The sequence below is a fragment of the Gadus chalcogrammus genome, chromosome 9, assembly GCF_026213295.1.
Source record: "Gadus chalcogrammus isolate NIFS_2021 chromosome 9, NIFS_Gcha_1.0, whole genome shotgun sequence".
NCBI lineage: Eukaryota > Metazoa > Chordata > Actinopteri > Gadiformes > Gadidae > Gadus > Gadus chalcogrammus.
The window spans coordinates 18,312,887-18,334,865 of record NC_079420.1 but is presented as its reverse complement, the minus strand read 5'-3'; the positions used below and the strand labels follow the sequence as shown (position 1 = coordinate 18,334,865).

General features: G+C 44.6%; 2 protein-coding genes across 2 annotated transcripts in view; one reads left to right on the top strand and one right to left on the bottom strand.

Annotated features, from left to right (window-relative positions):
• The window catches only part of zc3h18 (zinc finger CCCH-type containing 18), a 43,119-nt gene extending 35,504 nt beyond the window's left edge, over positions 1-7,615 (bottom strand). The window contains exons 1-4 of the mRNA XM_056599770.1: positions 7,375-7,615; positions 5,618-6,798; positions 5,055-5,139; positions 984-1,132 (exon numbers count right to left, since the gene is read on the bottom strand). Coding sequence (XP_056455745.1) covers positions 984-1,132; positions 5,055-5,139; positions 5,618-6,784 — 1,401 coding nt within the window. The 5' untranslated portion in view covers positions 6,785-6,798; positions 7,375-7,615. The remainder of the gene's footprint in view (positions 1-983; positions 1,133-5,054; positions 5,140-5,617; positions 6,799-7,374) is intronic.
• Positions 7,616-10,436: 2,821 nt separating this feature from the next.
• On the top strand, positions 10,437-18,357 carry trhr2 (thyrotropin releasing hormone receptor 2). Its single transcript, XM_056598879.1, has 7 exons — positions 10,437-10,819; positions 11,552-11,684; positions 11,995-12,146; positions 12,734-12,872; positions 17,324-17,883; positions 18,046-18,245; positions 18,350-18,357. Exons 1-7 carry the CDS (start codon positions 10,437-10,439, stop codon positions 18,355-18,357), a joined length of 1,575 nt encoding a protein of 524 aa, XP_056454854.1.
• The last annotated feature ends 3,622 nt before the right edge of the window (positions 18,358-21,979 follow it).

Below are 21,979 nucleotides of genomic sequence, written 5' to 3'. Positions count from 1 at the left end.
TTTTCACAGTAAACAGTATTTTTCATGTCAAAGTAAGTTTTTAACATATCAGGTATAAGGGCAAATGTATCCACTTGTAAATATATATGTAATATATGGTGGTAATATTCCATGGTATAAAACCATGGGAATAATTTAGCTAAAGATTAGCTTGAATTGTTAAACTAGGAGTTTTTTTTCCCAAAATCGTGGCTGTCGGGCAAAGTAAGCCACATGCTTTGGGGTAAATTGAGCCAGACTTCCAACTTATCCCACCATGATGCACTTTAAGTTAAGTCTCTAAAGTATAAAGTGGTATTTCAATGTAGTATCACACAACTGATTCTGTTTTTATCATATTTTAACTATTGTAGAAAAGATATTGTGCCAAGAAGAGAGGGAGAAAGAGAGCAGCCACTGATCTCAAAGGTGAAAATCCATCAGAGAAGTGGCAAAATACAGAAATATTGACAGGTTTTATATTATTGAAAGTCACCTTAAGCATACAAGACTTTTTGGAAAAGGAAATGCATTCACGGCAAGTTAAGCCACAACTCCTTGTTTTGAGAAGTCCTATTTTCCCAGACCTAAGTCATAAATGCATGTTATCATTTTGATTGACAGGGGACACCCTGAAATAAAGGTCCATGTTTTCATTTTTATCCTGTCTTATTTTTCCTTAGCCTAGAGGACATGAGTAAAATAGGCTCCCCAGTCGCCCCTATATAATAAATACATGCAGAACACAGTTGTATTTGACATTAGTACATTAGTGCTATCACGACTGAACTCTTTCACATGACAAAGCTTTTGGCTTTGTCATGTGAAAACCATTTGGCTCGAGCCAAGAGACTGGTACGGAAAACAAGTGAGAGTGAGTGGGAGGGAGACAAACAACAGAGAGAGAGGATAAGTGGGAGTGATTCAGCCGAAATAGAGAGTATTGGTGTGTGTGGGTGTGTGTGTGGGTGTGTGCAGGCCCGTCAACAAAAAGTGAAACCTACCCATGGGTTGTTTGGCAGGAGGGGATGGGGTGCCCCTGGGGGCGCCCCGTTGGGGGAGAACAGGTCGGGCTTGGTGATGAGGGAGTAGTTGCCTTTGTCGTTGACTCCCGGGTGGATGAACCGACAGTTCATGCCCCAAGTACAATTACCTGTGGTTGAATGCAAAGATAAACTACAATAAAGTAATTGGACAAAATGCAATGCAAGCACTAAGTTCTATAAATACATAATAAGAATAGTCTTGTATAGCCATTTCTATGACCCAATGCGCTTCACAACAAAAAAGAAAAAGAAAGTAAAGGGGCTCCAAAAAAAAGTCCTGGTACTCGATTTTAAAAATGTGAGATACATAATAAAATGTAATATTCCTTTTAATAACAACTAAGTTACAATAATTGATGCATGATTTTAGTCTACATAGCCCCTAAAAGAGCAATACACATAAATGCTCTCTGCAAGGGCTCCCCCTATAGTTGGAAATGGGCAATCACGAGCAAGGACCAAAAGCACACAAGCCGCTGTTCTCCCTGGAGAGTGATTGACGTAGACATGATTAGACAGCCTAAAACCTTAGTACTGTGATACTTTGGTACACATACATACACTTACAATAGGCTTTACGCTGCAGTCCCTTTGCACCTCAGGCATGCCACTTTTGTGGTGGGTCATCATTGAAATGAATTGGGCTGCCCCCCACTAATGAATTGGGCTGCCCCCCACTAATGAATTGGGCTGCCCCCCACTAATGAATTGGGCTGCCCCCCACTAAACATTCTGAGTCGCCTCGGCTTTGTTCACACTGCTCTACTCTGATATTTGGTTCAGATCTGATTCTTATGTTTGACTATTCACAATAGGTTTTAAAAGGTGGCCAAGCTGAGATTCCGGTGTGAACCAGTCAGTCACAGTCCGAACTGAGCAGAAGAGCAATAACAAATGCTGCCAAATGCAGCATGCACAGAAGAACTCTGTGTACCCAATTACGGAAGAGCTTCATTGTAGCCTAAAAATGTCGGAAGACAATCATGTTGCATAGCATGATAGTAGCCGGAATCTAAGGTGGTTTGAACATTGTGCAATGTTTAGATGAAATGGTATGGCAGAACTAGCCCTATTCGAAAGAAAACAGGTCAGCTTTTGGGAACTTATAGTATAACACCACAGTTTGTGTGGATGGAGAAGCTCCATCTGAGCATCGATTTATTTAATACTGGTGCCCGAGGGTTGGGCTTCCTACACCTATAGTATATTGCTACGGTGTGTGGCGCATTTCAGATGCAACATTGCTCATTATAACAGTCACACAACGACACAACTACCTGCGGGCGACCCACGTGGTCCCTGCAGGGGAACAGGTTGCCGCGGCTCCTTGTTGGCTAGCCCTGGTCTAGAGTGACTCTACAGTCGCCTGAATCTGACCCGTTTCCGATTCAGGACCACATATGAAAGGGGCCCAAACAGAATAAAAAAAAACGTGATTTGTGGTGTTTGAGTTCATGGTGTTAAAAAAACACAACAGAAGCAGTTGCAATAGTGCTTGTTGATTTTTTCAAACTAACGGAAAAGGTGTCTCTATTTATTTTAGATTTCAATTTTGTGTGCGCGTGGAGCTCTTTCAGCGTAACGGTTAATGTTGTGAGCAATGTCTGGAAGGGTTTGTCTTCCAAGGCATATTCAGCCTCCAATATTTAGCTTACAAAATATTTGGTAGACAGAATCGTCACTTGCATGCGACAGGGGGATAATGCAAACAGTACCCGCAAGGCATTTCAGGACAACGGCGAAAGCTTAAAGAGCCCATGCCATTAAAATCACATTTTTCCTGTTGTTTGTTAAATAACATAGGTCTGAATAAGTTTGTGAGCTGTGGTAAGTTTGAAATCTATGCAGTTTGTCTGCTGAATGCAATAGGCAATGAAAGGAAAAAGGCAGAAGAAATGAGCCAATCTGGATAAGGTGACACTGTGACGTAGCGTTGTCAAACTATTATTCATGGCCCTGCCCACTTGGTTGGTTCGTAACCACCCACAAGAATTCTGAAGGAGTCGTGATTGAGCTAGTGCTAAATGCTAATACGTGTATGGTAGTTGCTTAGTTCGTAGTAACAGGCTAGTTACAGAATTTTGAATGCAATGGCAGAACGACATCGAATTTCATGAACTGCGACATGCTGCCTGCCGCCGGTTGCCGCGAGGCACCACCGCCGCGAAGCACCACCGCCCGGCAGCGGGCAGCCGGGCATGAACCACAACATGGAGGAGAAAGGGATTGTTGACCGCGGTCGTCTCCCGCCGGAGCCTCGCTGCCGATGGACCACCGCTTCAGGAGGCGGTGATTAGCGCTGACCGCTGCCGAGGCGGCGGGAAGCAGGGCTCAAGCGGGATACATTCGCGGCCAACAATCCCCTTCTCCTCCATGTCGTGGTTCATGTACTTCAGGGAGTCAAAGCCAAAGTTCCTTTCCCCCAATTCATTCTCAACCATGGCTGAGATGACCCCCACTACGAGTCTCGTTGTAGAAATACCAGAGACGAGAGTCCGACGTGTTATCACACCAACAGCAGAACGGTTATCCAAATAACAAGGAAGTGTACAACACTTGCGTTACAGTCCTGGGGCTCTACATCTAAATAATATCATATAATACATAGATATCTATATCAAATAATACATATGATCACGGCCAAAAGCTGTGTGCACCTCCAGACGATATAATGAATCGCAAAGGACTTCGTTGGGTTCTCCGACGTCTCTGGTTCTTCCACTTCCACATCAATCTGAAGAAGACGCGGTCGTTTGAGATTCATAATAGCCTATCGTCTGGAGGCTCACACAGCTTTTAGCCGTGATAATATATATTATGATATAGATATCTATGTATAAAATGGGTTTCTAAGAGCCATTGCGATACATCCACCGTAAACAGAGCGCATGGTACCGTGGCTACAAGCTGCGCAGGGCCAGGTGATAATATATATTATAGATTATATGATATAGATATCTATGTATAATATGGGTTTCTAAGAGCCATTGCGATACATCCACCGTAAACAGAGCGCATGGTACCGTGGGCTGCTCAGGGCCAGGTGATAATATACATTATATATTATATTATATTATATTATATAGATATCTATGTATAATATGGGTTTCTACGAGCCATTGCGATACATCCACCGTAAACAGAGCGCATGGTACTGTGGCTACAAGCTGCTCAGGGCCACACCCCCACCCCCCTCCTTGACCTGCCTTGACACGCCCACCGTAACCAGAGCGCATTGTACTGTGGCTACAAGCTGCTCAGGGCCACACCCCCACCCCCCTCCTTGACCTGCCTTGACACGCCCACCGAAACAGCGCGTTTGGGGGAAGCTCAATGTGCGACAGGTTCGGAGTGGCTGTAACTCTGCACCACGGCCGAATTTCGGGGACGTCTTTGAATACTGTGTTTGTGGCCCACTAATACCTATATTAAAGCATCCATAAATAGCATGGCATGGGATCTTTAAGTTTATTGAAGAAAATATTGCGCAAAAGTTTAACGTCCTTCTTGGTCGTCCTACATTGTTGCTCTTCTTTTCATTTTGTCGCGTTCTTCTTTTTCCTTGGTTTTATTAGCAGGCTAATCTATGTTGGGCTGCTATGAGGTCACGATGCTTAAGTAGCTGCCCCGGCTATCGCCATCCGGCTTGAACCCCGCCCTACCATAAGGGTATGGTCGGCGGTGGAAACGTGAGCCATAACTGAGCTGGGCCAAGCCACACCTTCACTACTGGGCCAGGGCATGCTGGGCCGAAGCGCACCCGCACGAAGAAACGCGGCATACGCCTCTTCTGATGGACTAATGGTAAGCCGACTCTCAGGGGGCTGTTCTGGCAATAAAGCTGATTTTGTTTCAAATGTATGTGATCTCCTGAGTGGCAAGTAAAGAACACTGTGCTTGTTTGCTGGAGGAAGCAGATATGGACAAAAACATACTAGCAAACAACATACAATATAATAGCGGGCAAGCAAACAGGGAGCATAGGTTTGGGGACATTATATAGATAATATCGTCGAGTGTTATGACTACCTTTGACAAAGAACCTGCAGATAGGACGTGGTCTGATCTTTCGGTCCATGGGGTCTTTGACCTCGCCTTCTTCAAGGTCATCATCCTGCCCCCCCCCACACACACACACACACACACACATTAATGCTTTGGCTAAATGTTGAAAGCCTGCAACAACATCTACAAGCCATCACAGAAGCTGATCTGTAATCTGTTGATTTGTTCAAAAAAGTATTCTATATACTGCATTGTATTTAATCTGCTAATCTGTTAGTATTGTAAAACAAAGCAAAGGGACATGGTCAAGGAGGACAGACAGTTGTTTTTGGTGCTATGCAGCTAGGAAGGAGACATCCCTTACAGTACACCTGTGGTACTAGTACTCATAATCTAGATCATGTGAAGGGTCTACATTTAAATCCGTAGCAAAAATAAATTGATCAAAAGCATAACGAGTACCACCAAATTTGAATCGAAGTGACGGCAATGAATGCCCCTGCCTAGCACAGCTATTTGGTTGTTTGTTTTGCTTAAGGCACACTTTGCATTCAGCAAAACAAATGGCGTTGCAGGGGTTCACTTACGTCTATCTCTCCTTCGTCCATCTCCCCGTCATCCTCGTCTTTCTTCTTGAAAGAGTCTCTGCGACCCCTCTCCGGGCCCTTATGGTCCCCCGCCTTCCTGGACGGGCCGTCCCTGGGTGAAGGGGGGAGGATGGGCTTCTTCTCCCTTTTCCTCATGCTTCGGAGTTTGTCCTCCGCGTGCTCCCCGTCTCCCTGCTCCACCTTGCCTTCCTCTTCCTCGTCCTCATCCTCGGCGGCCGGGGGGGCGCTTGGCTCCTCTGGGACCTCCTCGTCGTAGTCCAGCTCATGCTCATCCAGCTCCCGGGAGGCCGACGCCGTGTCCTCCTTCATCTCCCGTGCCACTGCCGCCCTCCTCCTCCTCCGAGCATTTTCCTCATCCTCTTCGGTCCTCCTCTTGGCCTCCTCTGCTGCCCTGTTCTTATATTCGTCTTCTTCCTCTTCCTCCTCCACCCTGTTGCAATATTGTTGTTGTTGTTCTTCTCCTTCTTCCTCCTCCTCCTCCCCCTCCTCCACCTCCTCTGTAACTACTGTTACAGGTTTGTGCCCTGCTGCAGAATCCTTCGGCTCATGGCCAGGAGACTGATGGCTTTCCTTCTTCTTCTCCTCTTCCTCGTTGTCCTCCTCGTCGTCCTCCTCGTCTTCCTCCTCGCCATCTTCTAGGGGCTCTCTCCCTCGGGCCGAATATCTATTGCCGTGGTCTGGCTCGGCATCTGGAGACTGTGGCGTATCAATGACTTCTTCCTCTTCTGCTTCATTGTCCTCCTCTCCCTCCTCCTCTTCATCGTCATCGTCAGCCGAATGGCTCTTCCGCGGAGGGTCGTCGTCTCCGTCCATCAGCAGGATGGTCTCGTCGTCGGGCCCCATCATCCCGCTGCCTGTCCCCCCCTCGCCGATGGGCTCATCGTCGTCATCTGGGTCTGAGACAAATTCTGGGACCACCTCGTCTTCATCCTCCAACTCGGAATCTCGCCCTACACTCGCCAACTGCTGGATGTCTTCCTCTTCCTCCTCCTCCAGCTCTCCATTGTCCTCGTCGTCGACTAACTCGTTGTCTGAGATAACCCTGCCCTCCTCGTCGGGAGAATCCAGCAGCTCGCTGTCTGAACAGCCTTTCTCCTGCTCCTCAGGTGACTGAGGGGACTGGGTCGGGCTTTCAGGGGTATCCATCAAAGATTGTTCCACTTGAGTAAACAAACATCAAATAACATGAAGAAAAAAAACAGAGGAGCAACGTTTAGGAACATCAGAGGCTGGACTACAAAGGACGAAGCTTTGATAACGACACTTAAAAATAAAATACTTTAAATCATGAAATACATGGATATTGCATGGATGCTGATATAAAAGTTAGCCATCGCTGAATATCGATTAAAAGTATACACTATAGAAGTAGGGCAATATATTTTTAGGACGCGCATATATCGCGAACTCCGCGGATATGATTCCCAATATTAGTTACATTTTGAAGTACAGTGGCTGCTGACATTACTGCTACTTGGATCGGGCTAGCTAGCAACAAGGCCCAAAACTTGTCAACGCCAAACCATACTTCCCACTGATCATGGGTACATGATTAGACAAAGCGACTGACCCTACTTCACCCATGTAGTCAAATAAAAAATGACAGTGCGCGCTTGGATTTCACTATCAGACATGGAGCATGCATGCTTCTTTCTATTAACAATGCAACCACTCCTAACGGCGAGGAGCTCTGCTATTTTGCTAGTGGTAGCTTAGATCAAAACAATCCTGTTCACCTTGTCAACCTGGACCTCGTTGAAGACAGGTTTGCTGCGTAACGAACTGCCCCGATTCTATTAAATCGCTTTTACGCAGTACAATAATATTTTCTGGTTATTTTATCCGCTGTGTTTCAGAAAATAATAAGCCCTACACCACACAGCGACAGCGGCCATTACATTGACGTCATCAACACGCGACAGTTGGGGAAAAGCCGCGGTGCAGAAAAACGACAAGCGGTCAATGTTTCATTTAGTGTTATATTTCGGCTATAGCCTAAAGCAAACAACGCGGGGGAAGTAAAATATCCCCTTGCTGATGGTATGACATATTCAGTGCACCTCAATTCCAAATAATGTTTGCATAAATCCCCAACAAGAAGCCCACTTTAAGATGCTTTATTTCAAATGACATGCAAATAAAGATATTAATCATTTGAACGCATGGGGGCGCCATGACCCTCCGCCGCTCCCTAGACAGGCAGAGCAGAGCGTTGATAGCGCTCTCTCGCACTGTGGAAGTAAAGCGCAGTAGTATAAAGAGTGCTGTCTGGTGAACATGCCTTCTTTCTTTTTCCTTTCCTTTTTTAGTTTTTAATGCATTGAAATCTTTCTATAAACTGAATTGACGTGGTTGAATGGCTGGGATTTGGAAGTACAGTAAATTATTGAATAAAATGCATTTGCCAGGATTCTACCAGGATTCGAGATAGAAGGTAGGCGACATGATTTTCTTTCTAGTATAATTGGATGTCATGCTGTCAAATCTTATTTAAACGGCCCTTGATAGCCTATTTAATAATTTTAAATTGTGTAGGCCTATGTAAAGAAAAGAAATGTAACAATTTACGCAAAATATATAAAATACAGAAACATCTTAACTAGCCTATACAAAGTAATTAACCTCACAAAGTTGTTAATACCCCCAGACTTGCTATTTTCTCCTTTCTGGTTGTCACACGACTGCCTTATTTCCGTTTACGTACATGATTGCATTACTCGAATTCAAGTCACAACCCAGGTACTGTAATTGAAGTGCTTATTGGAATCCAGAAATTAAAGATGAGCATGGAATTTGACGGGGACTGGGGAACTTACAATCAACACGTCGTGCTATATCATAAGCGAACCTAACTGACTGGACGCTTTCTTGGATCCTAAAATAATGATGTGGGACCGAATCCGAGATAGGTTACCGTATTAATACATATTAAAGAAATGTTAAACGTGTAGGTAGGCTGTATGTAATGTCATTATTATGTCATAAAGGATTAGGATGATTATTATTATTGTTACTATTGTTACTTTTAGGGACAGTTATTGTTATTATTTATGTCATCATCAGGCATAGTCATCGTGCAACTGAATACCAAAAAAGGGATTTTAATAGCTATTCCAATCATACTTATATATTCCAGCAGCACTGCTGATGGGAATCAAAATGGTCAATGGGCAGGCCTGCTGGGTCTGCCAAGGTGGTCCCTCTTGCAGCTGGCCTATTTTAGTAACAGTGGGTGCCGTGAGAGCTCTACCATTGTGTGTCTGCGCTAAATTACTTCATAATTTTCTGTCCATCTCGATTGGATCAGAGAAAGACTGTGGCTCTAATATACATAAAATATATATCTAAATGCTGCCGAACACATGCCTGGAAAAGACATCCAGCGCCTGACCACTTTAACAGCACGGACACATGCCTGTTAATTGATCCTTTAGTAGAATGAGACCTTTTGCAGAAACAGTAAGGGGTAAAACACATCTTCAGTACTGTCTATTGGATTGTTGCAGCAGTGCTAAAACATCATAGGCAAAGTGCCAGCCAAAATAAAGTTACATTTAAGACTAAAACTCATTTCAGATCATTATTTACTGTAGATTTCCCAATTAAAAAATATTCTGCCTTTGTCACAAGGTTTTTTCGGATTTCTTGGCATTGTATCATTAAGAGATATTGGAATTAGTTATCCCCATTGCAGCATAGGATGCAGAATACCGTAGTAATTAATTACCATTACTATGGCTAATATACCTATTGGCATAGTAATGCCGTAACATTTCATTACCTGGAATATTTACAGGGACTACCACCTGGTTTCTGTTATCACTGTGCCTTCCGTAGGAGAGCATGATACAGCTGACTGCACACATGCTTTCAATACCCAAAGAGGAGTCAAAAAACACCACCTCCAGGCAAGAACCATGCACACATGCACACGCACATGCGCACACACACAAACAGACCCACACACAGGAGGAAAGAGGGAGAGGTGAGTAGGCAAGTGCATGAATGAATGAATGAATGTGTGTTTTGTGTGGCAGTTGCTTCCATCCACCATACAGGCTGTAGATAACCCTGTCTTTCTGTAGATTTCTATAGTGTATCTTCTCTCTGCAGGTGGATCGCACTAAAACTGATCATGTGTAGAAGGGTCAAGGAATGGCCTGCCAGTATATTTACCCTCAATGCTGGTCTGTCATCAATGTGGAGCCATAATGAAAGCTGAAAGTCTCCCTGCGAAAAGAGGCCGAGAGGCCGGTGAATTGATGGAAGAACTGAGGTGTACTTATTGACACAGAGATTGATCAGGAAACGGAGGAAACCATTTAACAGACTCTAGCCTGTAATTTATCCTGCTTTATAATTATGATTATAATAATACCCATTTTCTTACATAGCACATTTCATGGTCTGGTACAACCCCAAGGTGCTTAACAGTGCATTTTAAAACAACAAAAGAAAAGATGATGCTTAAACATTTGTACCTATTTGAAAAAGTAATAACATTATATTTATTTTAGCCTGTCTCTGTTCAATGCGGAGATGTGGCCTTTGTGTGCATTTTGAAAAAGCAAGTCCTCTTTGATCTCTGATTGAAATTAGATGTAATTCCCCTCCTCACAAATAATATGTCATCCTTGATTGGAATCAATTTGACATTTGATTCCAATGACATTTAAGACCGGCAAACGACTCCACAATTAACTTACCACCAAATTAGCCCTAATCCATCGGAGCGTCAGAGGGTTCGCACCCGGCGACACAATCCAAACACCCCAAGTCCAAGTCCCTCGCGTCACACATGGCGGCCAACGGCAGCGCCCGGATCGCCGCCCCCACCAACGTCTCGCTGGGCCTGACCCCGCCCGTGGCCGAGTCGCTGGAGTTCAAGACGGTGTCGGTGTTCCTGGTGCTGCTGGTGTGCACCGCGGGCATCGTGGGCAACGTCATGGTGGTCCTGGTGGTGCTCACCACGCGCCACATGAGGACGCCCACCAACTGCTACCTGGTGAGCCTGGCCGTCGCCGACCTCACCGTGCTGGTGGCGGCGGGGCTGCCCAACGTGGCGGAGAGCCTGTCGGGCACGTGGGTGTTTGGTCACTCGGGGTGCCTGGGCATCACCTACCTCCAGTACCTGGGCATCAACGTCTCCTCCTGCTCCATCACGGCGTTCACGGTGGAGAGGTGAGTGAGGGGCTGAAGTGAGTGGGGCCGGCCTCTTGGGTCAAGCCTGTTTTTGTTTTTGCTTATTTTGTTTCGTTGTTGTTTGCTGTTTGTTTTTCACTTTTACTTTGCAACTGTGCGTGTATATGTGTGTCAACACGATTGCAAACCACAAGGGAAAGTGTCCTCAATAACGCACTCTTGCATAAAACTTCTACTTGCACTTCTCTTAGTCCTGTATAATCATATTAGCTACTCCCAACTTGAGGGAAGATGCGTTGTGTGTCGTCATTCCATTCAGTAGGACCTATGTGTAAATGCCTTGGCTGCACAACAGAGGCCAGAAAAACAGGTGCTGCCACTCTGCTCTAACCCCTGGGGTTCACAACAACTCAAATACACAGACTATCAAACTACAATTGGCGTCCCGTGGATCCAGACAGCATGTGTACAGACCATGCTGTCGTCTTCCCTACAAAACTCCTTAGCAATGGCCACAGAGTTGTTACTATGCTTATACATAAGGCAGGGGGAATTGTTTATTTGTATTGCCATCAATATCTTTAGGCCTACTAGATGGGGCTGTTGTCTACCACTCGAATGTCCATGAATTATTGCGTGGTTTGTTTTAAAAGATGAAGTTACTCAAATCATCATAAATCAGCAAATACTTCGGAGTGGAATGCCATCAGCTCTGAGGCAACGTTGCTCTTTTTAAAGTTCAGTTATCCCCGGGCCGCTCCCAATGTGCAGGTACATCGCTATCTGTCATCCAATGCGGGCCAAGACGGTGTGCACAGTCTCCCGGGCCAAGCGGATCATTGCCGGGGTTTGGGTCTTCACCTGCATCTACTGCATGCTGTGGTTCTTCCTGGTCGACATTAAGGTTCGGGAAAGATTTTCCATTGAAATCCCATTTTAGTTTCGGAGCAACTGTCCCAGAATAAAAAAGATTTGAGTATTTTTCCTATTTAAGATCAAATGCATTAGTCTCTTTGCCAAGAAACGACAAATTGGGGCCAGGATGATGTAGTGCCTAGGAGTGTTTGACTTTGAGGTGTAAGGTACTGGGTTCGATCCCCAGTGTCCACAGCCTAACATCATTCTTCATTAAGATGTATGACCCCCTTCATGACTTGTATATCATATGTCCCATATTGAAGGCTTCTACCCACAACACGTTGCATGAATTGCAGGTGGTTGAGAGTGGACATGTTCAGTGTGGCTACAAGGTGAAGCGGGAGCTGTACCTGCCCATCTACCTCATTGACTTTGCCATTTTCTACGTGGTGCCACTTCTCCTGGCCATCGTGCTGTATGGTCTGATAGCACGGATACTATATCTCAGGTAAGAGGCCAACCCAGTGAGACCAACCCGATGACATTTGTTACAGTGTTCATTTCTTGTTATGCCTTAAAGTAAGGATAAGCTAAATTTGTAACATTGCTAATGCATTCAATGTCCGCAATTAATAGAAAAATGTAATCAGTCACTCAAAAAGTGAATTACGACAGCTTAATTATATGTTTAATCATGATGATTAAATTTTATCATGAGGTTCCATAATAGCGTCCAATCAAATTCCCCTTGACATATACTTCAAAACCTTGTCCAATATTCAGCAGTTCCATGTGGTTTTCCCATGAATGCACCTCTGTAATATGCATTCTACACCTTTAACCCATAGATAATGCCAGGATCTTCATTTGCATTTGACATATATAAGTTGTATACATAAGTTGTCTGTCATGGTAGAGGTGGTTATAATACATCTAGTACTGTATTGTCACACTCAAAGAGCTCTATGGGAAAGATCAACGAAAGGAAGTCAATCCATGTTCTGATTAGCCCATACATGTCAGTGAAACAATATCAGTTGTCTTCCGTCGCAATCACAGTTTGTCCTAACGACCCATGAAATGTTGTCCCTCCAGCCCCCTGCCGAACCAATCAGACACAGGCACCGTCAGCACCGGGGCCCCAACGCTACGCCGCAGCTGCAGGGAGAGAGCCGAAGTGGGGAAAACCGTCCGCGAGAAACGGCCCAAAAGCGCATTGTCATCCAGGAAACAGGTATGTGTTGGTGATCGCCCTGTATGCTTTCTCTCTGTCTCTGTCTTCGTCTCTCTCTCTCTCTCTCTCTCTCTCTCTCTCTCTCTCTCTCTCTCTCTCTCTCTCCTCTCTCTCTCTCTCTCCTCTCTCTCTCTCTCTCCCCCTCTCTCTCTCTCTCCCCCTCTCTCTCTCTCTCTCTCTCTCTCTCTCTCTCTCTCTCTGTCTCTGTCTCTGTCTCTGTTACTCACATCTAAACTTCAGGTTCATGCTCCCTTTTCAACTCTATGTGACTATTACTGCACACCAACTTCTGTCAAACTTGCCATCAATCCCATTCTCTTGGTTTTGATCTCCTTGGAGATTGGGGGCAATGATTCCCTCCTTACCGCACGCCTGTGGCGCTCTTGCACATCTATTGTTTCAGATAAGTAGCCCTCTCCTTGGCTTCTCATAGTGTGCTCCGTATCTCCTGGAGATAACAGGGGTCAACTTGGGACTTTAATGGCTCATTCCCCTTCTGGGGAAAGATGGAAAAACAATGTTTTCAACCGCACCTTTACAGATGGTGCGGTTCAAAGTGTTCCCTGGTTTACATAGGGAGCACCTCCCCTCCCTCTCTTCAATCCAAGATAATTATTTCTTTCCTCTCTTTCCTATGAGGGCATTTATTCATTTTTTTCCTTTCTTTGAATTGTATTATTTCCAACTCAATAATAGTTTTCAAATTCAATTTTCACCCAAAAATATATAGATATTTTTTTCTTGCGTTGATGTTCATAGTTAATAGTTTTTCCCGGTCGTGACTCGATCAATCCATGTAGTTCTTCAGGGCTAAGCTACAGCTGCCTGACTTACAAGCCTAAGGAATAGTCGTGGGGCCCACCAAATCCAATGCCGTAAAACAATTTCCCCTGATCAAAACGAAGGAAATCAACATTATCCTTCACCGCGGGCCCCCTTTCGGCACATCCCTCCTCTTCCTCCTCGCTGGGGGCACAAAACCAATGCCCTGCTCTTCATCCACCATGCCTCCGCTGTCCACCCTCTTCCTTTTATTGAACGGGAGAGCATTAGAAAAGATAAGTATGTTCAGTTGCGACAATGGATATACTTGTCTCAGTAAGGCCTCATGGCTCATCAGCCTCCCAGCAGAGGCTGTTAGAGCTCAAATCAATCCGTCTTCTAAAACGCATGAGGTCCGGCCAAGGATTGGCTAGAAATCCCCCTGGCGACTTCTACTTTTCTGTTTCGCAAAGAGAGTTAGTATAGTTTGGTAATGCTTTCTGAAGCTGTAAACACCCAGAATAAGTAATTGTGGCCATTAGTGGCCCAGTGGGAAATGGCTATTGCTCATAAATGCTTTATTACATTGCATAGTCCCAGTTTGGCGTGTGATTCTGTGCCCATAATGCATTAATCAATGTCATGAAATGTATATTTTATGTGTAACGTGATGGACGTATTAATACTGATTAACCTATCAAGCAGATAGAATTGTCGAAAGAGCATCAATGTACTGCATATGTACCTCCACATGGGAAATCCGTTTAGGCCGTGGAACGTAACATATAGTATTAAGTAGTGTATCACAACCCTGGAATTAACTTGCTAGGGAACAAATTAAAAAGCTATACTGGACCTGAAAGGGATTTATAGCTATGAAGCTCCAAATAAAATAGATTTGCCAATAGAAGTATCATAACAACAACATGAAGGAAAAGTGTTGGTGTTGGCTTTGCTTGACTGAGTATGTACGTAGGTATGTTTAGCAGAGGTTGAGAATAGTTTGTTATCTAACGAGTTCAAGGGGGGGTCTATTAAGAGCTTCATGGTGTGGTTTGGGGAATAGGTGCTCAAGTGTGCCCATCGCCACAGATGATTTCATTTTTTCTGGTCCTCAATGGTAGACTACGCACTCTTTCATTAATCTATGCCTGATTGGATTCAATCCTATCTAGACAGACGGATAGAACCTCTGTAGTAAAGAATGGCAGCTCTATGGTCTGAGATTAATCTAATGTGTGCTGGGAGATGAATAGACAGTTTTAAACCGCACAAAAATGGATTTCTCTGTGTCTGTGATTTCAAGGGCAGGTTAAGGATAGAAGGCTTATGTCTAGAACGTCTGTTTGGTGTGTGTGTGTGTGTGTGTGTGTGTGTGTGTGTGTGTGTGTGTGTGTGTGTGTGTGTGTGTGTGTGTGTGTGTGTGTGTGTGTGTGTGTGTGTGTGTGTGTGTGTGTGTGCGTGCGTTTGGTGTGTGTGTGTGTGTGTGTGTGTGTGTGTGTGTGTGTGTGTGTGTGTGTGTGTGTGCGTTTGTGTGTGTGTGTGTGTGTGTGTGTGTGTGTGTGTGTGTGTGTGTGTGTGTGTGTGTGTGTGTGTGTGTGTGGTTCTGTGTGTGTGTGTGTGTGTGTGTGTGTGTGTGTGTGTGTGTGTGTGTGTGTGTGTGTGTGTGTGTGTGTGTGTGTGTGTGTGTGTGTGTGTGTGTGTGTGTGTGTGTGTGTGTGTGTGTGTGTGTGTGTGTATGTGTGTGCCTGTGCCTTTTTGTCCCTTGCTTATTTTTAATATTTTGGCAAAAAATGATAGAATGTATCTATAATAACTTTGTAAGTGTCATCATGTCACATAGACATGCTCATTAGACAGTGTGGACATATGACATAGTTTTAGGTTACTAAGAATGTATGCAGTATTGTGGTATGGCAATGGCATATATCTACTTTGTGGTCATAAAAAGTTTTTCTATTTTACAGCGAGGCTATGGGAAACTGAATTATTTGCAGAAATCAGGTCAATAAACCTTCTGGACTTTTGCTGTGTCGAGGAAAATGGGAATCTAGGGCTTTTATTGTTGCGTCGGGGATCCCCAAGGCTTTGAAGCACAGCAACCCTAATAGTGTGGGTATTCATAGTCATAGTAAGCCCTGGATTCTTCAGACTTTGTATCAGCAGTTGTATTAATTAAAGAGCACACCTTGATTTGTCCTCCCCGCTGCCATCGCTACTGTAAATCTGCATACCATAATGATTTTTCCAGGCCTATATAGGGTTCTTTTAATTATTTTTCCAATCACCATGTCAAGGGGACCCTTAACCCCCCCCCCCCCCCCCCACACACACACACACACACACATACACGCACACACACACACACAAAAACACACAGATATAAACACTCTTATCTCATTCCACCTTCCTTTCAACATGTACTTCCTTTATGCACACACACACACACACACACACACACACACACACACACACACACACACACACACACACACACACACACACACACACACACACACACACACACACCAACACACTCACACACACACACACACACACACACACACACACACACACACACACACACACACACACACACACACACACACACACACACACACACACACACACACACACACACACACACACACAGAGACAGCTACACCGGCATGCCAACACAGGCATCTGAAAGTGCCAGTGAAGCTAAAAGCTGTGGCTGCGGTCATCAATCATCGCGCTGGCGCAGAGACAATGGCATCACAATGCCCAAGTGGTCTAACGGACGCAGGCTCTGAGGACAGGGGCGGTGCTGTGTGTCTGGGTGCTGGTGATTGTTGGGGAAAGGTGGGTGTGGGGGTGTGTGGTGGGGGGGGGGGGGGGGGGGGGGGGGGTCTGTTGGGGTGGGCTGATAAGGCTAATCGCAGAAGACTTTCTACACCGGCTCACACAGTTTACAGTCTTGGCATGGATTCAGCCAAGTCTGAGCCTTCGCTGTCGTCATGGTCGCAAAATAATGCTCCGGGGGGGTATATGGTGAACACACACACACACACACACACACACACACACACACACACACACACACACACACACACACACACACACACACACACACACACACACACACACACACACACACAAACACAAACGCAAACACACAAAAACACTCGGTAACCCTGCCATGGTGCATTATTAATGGCTCATAATCGTGTGCTAATCGGGTACAATTAGTGAAATCAAGGCTTTGCATGTGATTATATTGTTGTGGGATTTGTAGCGGGTGTTATGGGTTTAACCAAGCAGCCATTTAGGAATGATGTTTGCTCCATTGCACCCGTGCCATCCAGGGATGAGGCATTCTTTTAGTTAAATGAACCATTTCCAACAATTTTTTAACCTGATCCTGCACTTCACTGAGTCTGCAATGGGGATATATACTGTATTCATTATGTTAATATACACCTAGTTTATTTTATTACATGAATGCAACCATGCAACAGCTCATTCATAGAGAGATTTAGATAAATTGTTCATTTTGGTCTTATATAGGTATATGTATAAACCTTGTTGACTTTGCTTTTTATTTGACCCTGAATTGCCTCCCACGATGTAAATAATAGGTGTTATTAGAATGAATATGCATTTGGAGGTTCCCCACCCTCTGCCCCCCCTCCCCCCCCCCCCTGCAGGTGACCAAGATGCTGGCGGTGGTGGTGGTCCTGTTCGCCCTGCTGTGGATGCCCTACCGCACGCTGGTGCTCCTCAACTCCTTCATGGCCACGCCCTACCTGGACGACTGGTTCGTCCTCTTCTGCCGCACCTGCATCTACGCCAACAGCGCCATCAACCCCGTCATATACAACGCCATGTCCCAAAAGTTCCGCTCCGCCTTCCGCGGCCTCTACCACTGCAAGGGGGCGGAGGCGTCCCACCGCAGGACGCTGTCCTCCATGAACACCGCCTGCAGCACGGTCCGGGAGGCGCGCCTCTCCCAGGCCAGCAGCAGCAGCGCCAACGCCCAGATGAAGGACGGCGGGCAGCGCCCCGGTAGGCCCTACCCCGGGGAGAAGGGCGGTCTCGACGAGACCAGCAGACCACCGAACGGAGCGGGAACCCATCCCGGGGAGGGCGGCCCGTCGGCCAATGAAGGGAAGGACGAGGACACGGAACGTACGGTGTCCGAGGTTCAGCGGGGGATCCAGGAAGGAAGTCCTGAGCGGAACGATGATAAAGATAAGGACGTGCGTTGGTCGGAATCTCCCCATCATCCTCATCCTCACCCTCCTCATCGTCATCCCCATCCTCTCACATCTTCATCCTCTGACCTGAAAGCCACAGAGTGGGTGGAACTCTCCGCACACACCGAAAGAAACGCTAAGGATTCCTCCTGTGCAGTGTGCTATTTCGATAGGAAAGAGCATGGCATTGTTAGTCAGCGCTCGTTAAATGACAGGAGATCCGGGGAACCTGTGGAAACGCTTGTTAAAAATGAGAACGTTGGCACTCACCCCAACCCCACTCCAGAAGGTTCGGACACGGTTGGATTAAATAAAGTCGCCGGGAGGAAAACTAGCAACGATGTGGAACTCATCCCTGACGCAACAGAGGCATGTAAGGACAGCTTGCTTCATACCAGAATATGAGGCCTGAACATTTCTTTCTGAAAGATAAACGATGTGTGTATATGTGTACTATGTGTTATCTATTTTCCCAAGGTTTCTAAAGCAAGATGTTGACTGGGAACAAGCACTTCTTTGATTAGCAATGAATGGATTCAGTTGAGAGTTGATGTTTACGTGACTTTGAATGCCTTAACTGATCTGACAAAAGGCATTGAAAAAAAACCCGGAATAGTCAACATGAAAATCCATCAATATGCTGGACACCGACAACATTCAATACACCAGCAGTTCTCAGAAACACTTGTAACTTTTTACTTTCCCTTCTTTCTTCTTACATCCAAACCTATTGATTTCCTGATAATTGAGCACTTGAAAGACAGAGCGCTTTGACTTAAGAGAGTGTTTTGAATTTTCACTTTCTTTTATTGGCTGATTCCATTCATTATGAAATAGCTTGAGGACTTAATGGTTTAAAAAACTGTCTCATGGATTCTCAGGCTATTCACATGAAACATGTGTCGAAAACTAAATTCCGACCCCATTACATCACGGCCTGTAAATGGGTGCATCTTCTGGAGTTGAAATAATGAGGAAATACGTGACAACTCAAGGCAGCTCAGTGCTTTCAACTAGATTGCTCAGACCTTCACATGTCATCAAATGCTTTTGATAAGCGGCTGCTGCTTTTAGCACTGTATGAATGCTTTAATGTCCTTTTAATGCTTTTTTTATTCAATATAGTATATAAATATGTGTGTTTTTTTTAGGCTTTTAAAAGATTGAACAGGCCTATAAGTAGCTTGCATTAAAAGAAACAATCCACAAATGTAGTCTTAAAGAGCCATAATATTGTCAGTGTGAACTATTGCGATCGTTGGGCGATAACCACCCTGATATGAACAGTGGTCAAACACTCTCCTTGTGATTCTTAGACATTGGTGGGCGTAGGAAGCAGGCTGTCTCTGATTGGCTGGACGTTGGATGAATTGGATGTTCAGCAAGCATTCAGAGAAATCTCCATGGCAAAACATTTAAATTGATAATCTAACATAAACAGACATGACCAAAACATCGTACTACGGACTTGCTAAGACCGTACGCCCTGTACAGCTAAGAATGTGTACAAGAATGTGTACAAGAATGTAAAGAAGGATCTCAAGTGTCAAAATGGAGAAGCTCCTTCCAGGGAACATAATGAATAAAGAAAAAATAAATCACATTATTTTCTGTGCCTGTAAATTGAGTGAACCTGTTTTCCAGTACTGCATGATGTAAATGTGAAAAGCATGATACAAATTTTCTATGAATGGTTTTTCCATACTGTGATGATTATGGAAATATCTGAATGTTTGCTTTCTCTTACAGATTGAACTGGCATCAGTGGATGAAATGCTCTAGTCTATTGGGGACATTCTAGATTTTACCTTCATATAATTTGTGCTGTGGCTAAACTGACTTGGGTCATATTGAGATTTGGTAGAAAGCTTTCATGAAGGGTTCTTGCCTTCTCTATCATTGTGTCGTTGATCTTATTGTATATACTTGCATTCTTGCAGTTTAAAGATTAAATTGACACAACCCCCCCCCCCCCCCCAAAAAAAAATCCCAGACTAGCCTTCTCTTTTGAACCTCTCCTACTCCTGTGCGCCTTATGAGCAAAAACGGCTCAGCTATTTCCTGTGTGAGCCCAACTGTTTTCTATGGCAGACAATGTAGTTCCTCTCAATGTTATCAATGTTGTGCCATGCTTTTTTACCTTGCCTGTGTATTTGTGTGTTTGTTTGTGTGTGTGTTGTACATAGTACATTGCTTTGCTACAAGCATTATACTAGCTATAGTATAATGCTTGTATTCATTCGTGGTCATCCTTTACTTACTCTGCTCCTAAATAACAGCAGGCAGTGACAAGCGAGCTGCGTGGGAGTTACCTTGGGTGAATCAAGGAAGAAATTCTAAAAGCAAGTTTCTTTTTCACTGCAGCCTTCTCTTTTGTTCAAATTACGAGATGACTAATGAATAAAAAAACGTCTGCCTACGGCACAATAAACACTGGGGTTCTTTTTCTCGGAATCAATTTGGTTTGCGGACAAATTGATGAGGAAACCTCATGACACTGCTGCAGTGAGGAAAGTTGCAAAACATTTCTCTCTGCCACATTTCTTTGTGCCCTGTGTGTGTGTGTGTGTGTGTGTGTGTGTGTGTGTGTGTGTGTGTGTGTGTGTGTGTGTGTGTGTGTGTGTGTGTGTGTGTGTGTGTGTGTGTGTGTGTGTGTGTGTATGTGTGTGTGTGTGTGTGTGTGTGTGTGTGTGTGTGTGTGTGTGTGTGTGTGTGTGTGCGTGTGCGTGTCTGTGTGTGTGTGTGTGTGTGTGTGTGTGTGTGTGTGTGTGTGTGTGTGTGTGCGCGCGTTCGTTTCAAAAGAAAACAGTTTGTTGAGTATATTGATGCCTCTTTGTATCTTATTATTCTACTCTGAAGCCCTGGAGAGCTGCCGGCTTAATCTGTTATCAATACATGGTTGGTTGAAGCTTCGGTGTGTAGTAATTTATTTAATTATTTATCAAAGTGGCTTCTCTCTGTGTGTCTCTGTGATGATGCTTTGCAGTGTACATGTTCGACTCTCTATCATGTGGTTTCTTGGTTTGCATGTCTGGTAAATTGCCTATCTATCACTATTTGATTCAATAAAATACTTTAAGTACAAATAATTGATTTCAGAATCTGCATGCCAATTTTAATTGTCATTACCATCATACAATAAGTGTCAAGTCAATTTTAAATCTGTGAATGTGGATGACTGAATCTTGCTTTAGGACATTTATAGTTGGAATTTGTATCCCTTATTAGTAGAAATGTGTGTATGCCTGTTATATGTACAAAATGCATTGATTACACATGGTTAAATAATTTCCATTAATGTCAAATGTTTAAAAAAAACAAAACATTTGACATTTCATGTCAGTGTGGAGCGTGTGTGGATGATGGCATGTTTTAGCAGCATCACCGGACCCGAGCCAAACTGATTGGACTCTGGAGCTGGCTGGGGCGGCACGCCTGTTGTACATTGAGGAATCATTGGGCAAAGGTTAAACCAGCCATCCCCGCACACACTCAGCGAGATCTCTGGCATGTACCATTGTCCTCCCAGGTTATTTACAACTACAATACAACTGCTTTCAACACACCATGTGTCCTTTTGCTGTTTGGAGAGGCCATTGGGCACCAAGGTAGCAATTTCACCTGTGTGACATTGCTACCTCTCACCTCTGTGACTGCCACACTCCACCTGGGTGGCCTTTACTGGGCTCCTCCAGACACGCAGGGGTTATTGTAGAAGTTGACGGACAATGAGCTGTTGAACCATGCTGCAATGTAGAAATATCCTTCAGTGTGTGTGGTGATGGCTGGTCTACCCTGTGCACACTGATTTTTGAAGGGTGTGCAGCCCAATCAGTCAGACTCGGGCAAAGTGATGCTGCTTCACCCAGCCATCATCCACACACGCTCTACAGTTATTTTGATGTATTACTTTTATAAATAGGGAGTTTAAAATATCCCTTTCCAATCCGTATTTCAAGACCTACTGTGATGTAAAATAATTCTCCACACCAGAACATATAATATTCATACCCATATACCACATACCATGCCAGATATATTATGGATGAGTTCATACCCACCTGCAAGGCAGAGATTAATCTCAGAAGGCTGTAGCAAGTACTTTAC

Bases quoted from the DNA above. Each gene is read 5' to 3' on its own strand.
- trhr2 (XM_056598879.1), top strand. From the start codon at position 10,437: ATGGCGGCCAACGGCAGCGCCCGGATCGCCGCCCCCACCAACGTCTCG. The intron at 10,820-11,551 runs GTGAGTGAGGGG...CCCAATGTGCAG, and splicing joins ACGGCGTTCACGGTGGAGAG to GTACATCGCTATCTGTCATC. The intron at 12,873-17,323 runs GTATGTGTTGGT...CCCCCCCTGCAG, and splicing joins CATTGTCATCCAGGAAACAG to GTGACCAAGATGCTGGCGGT.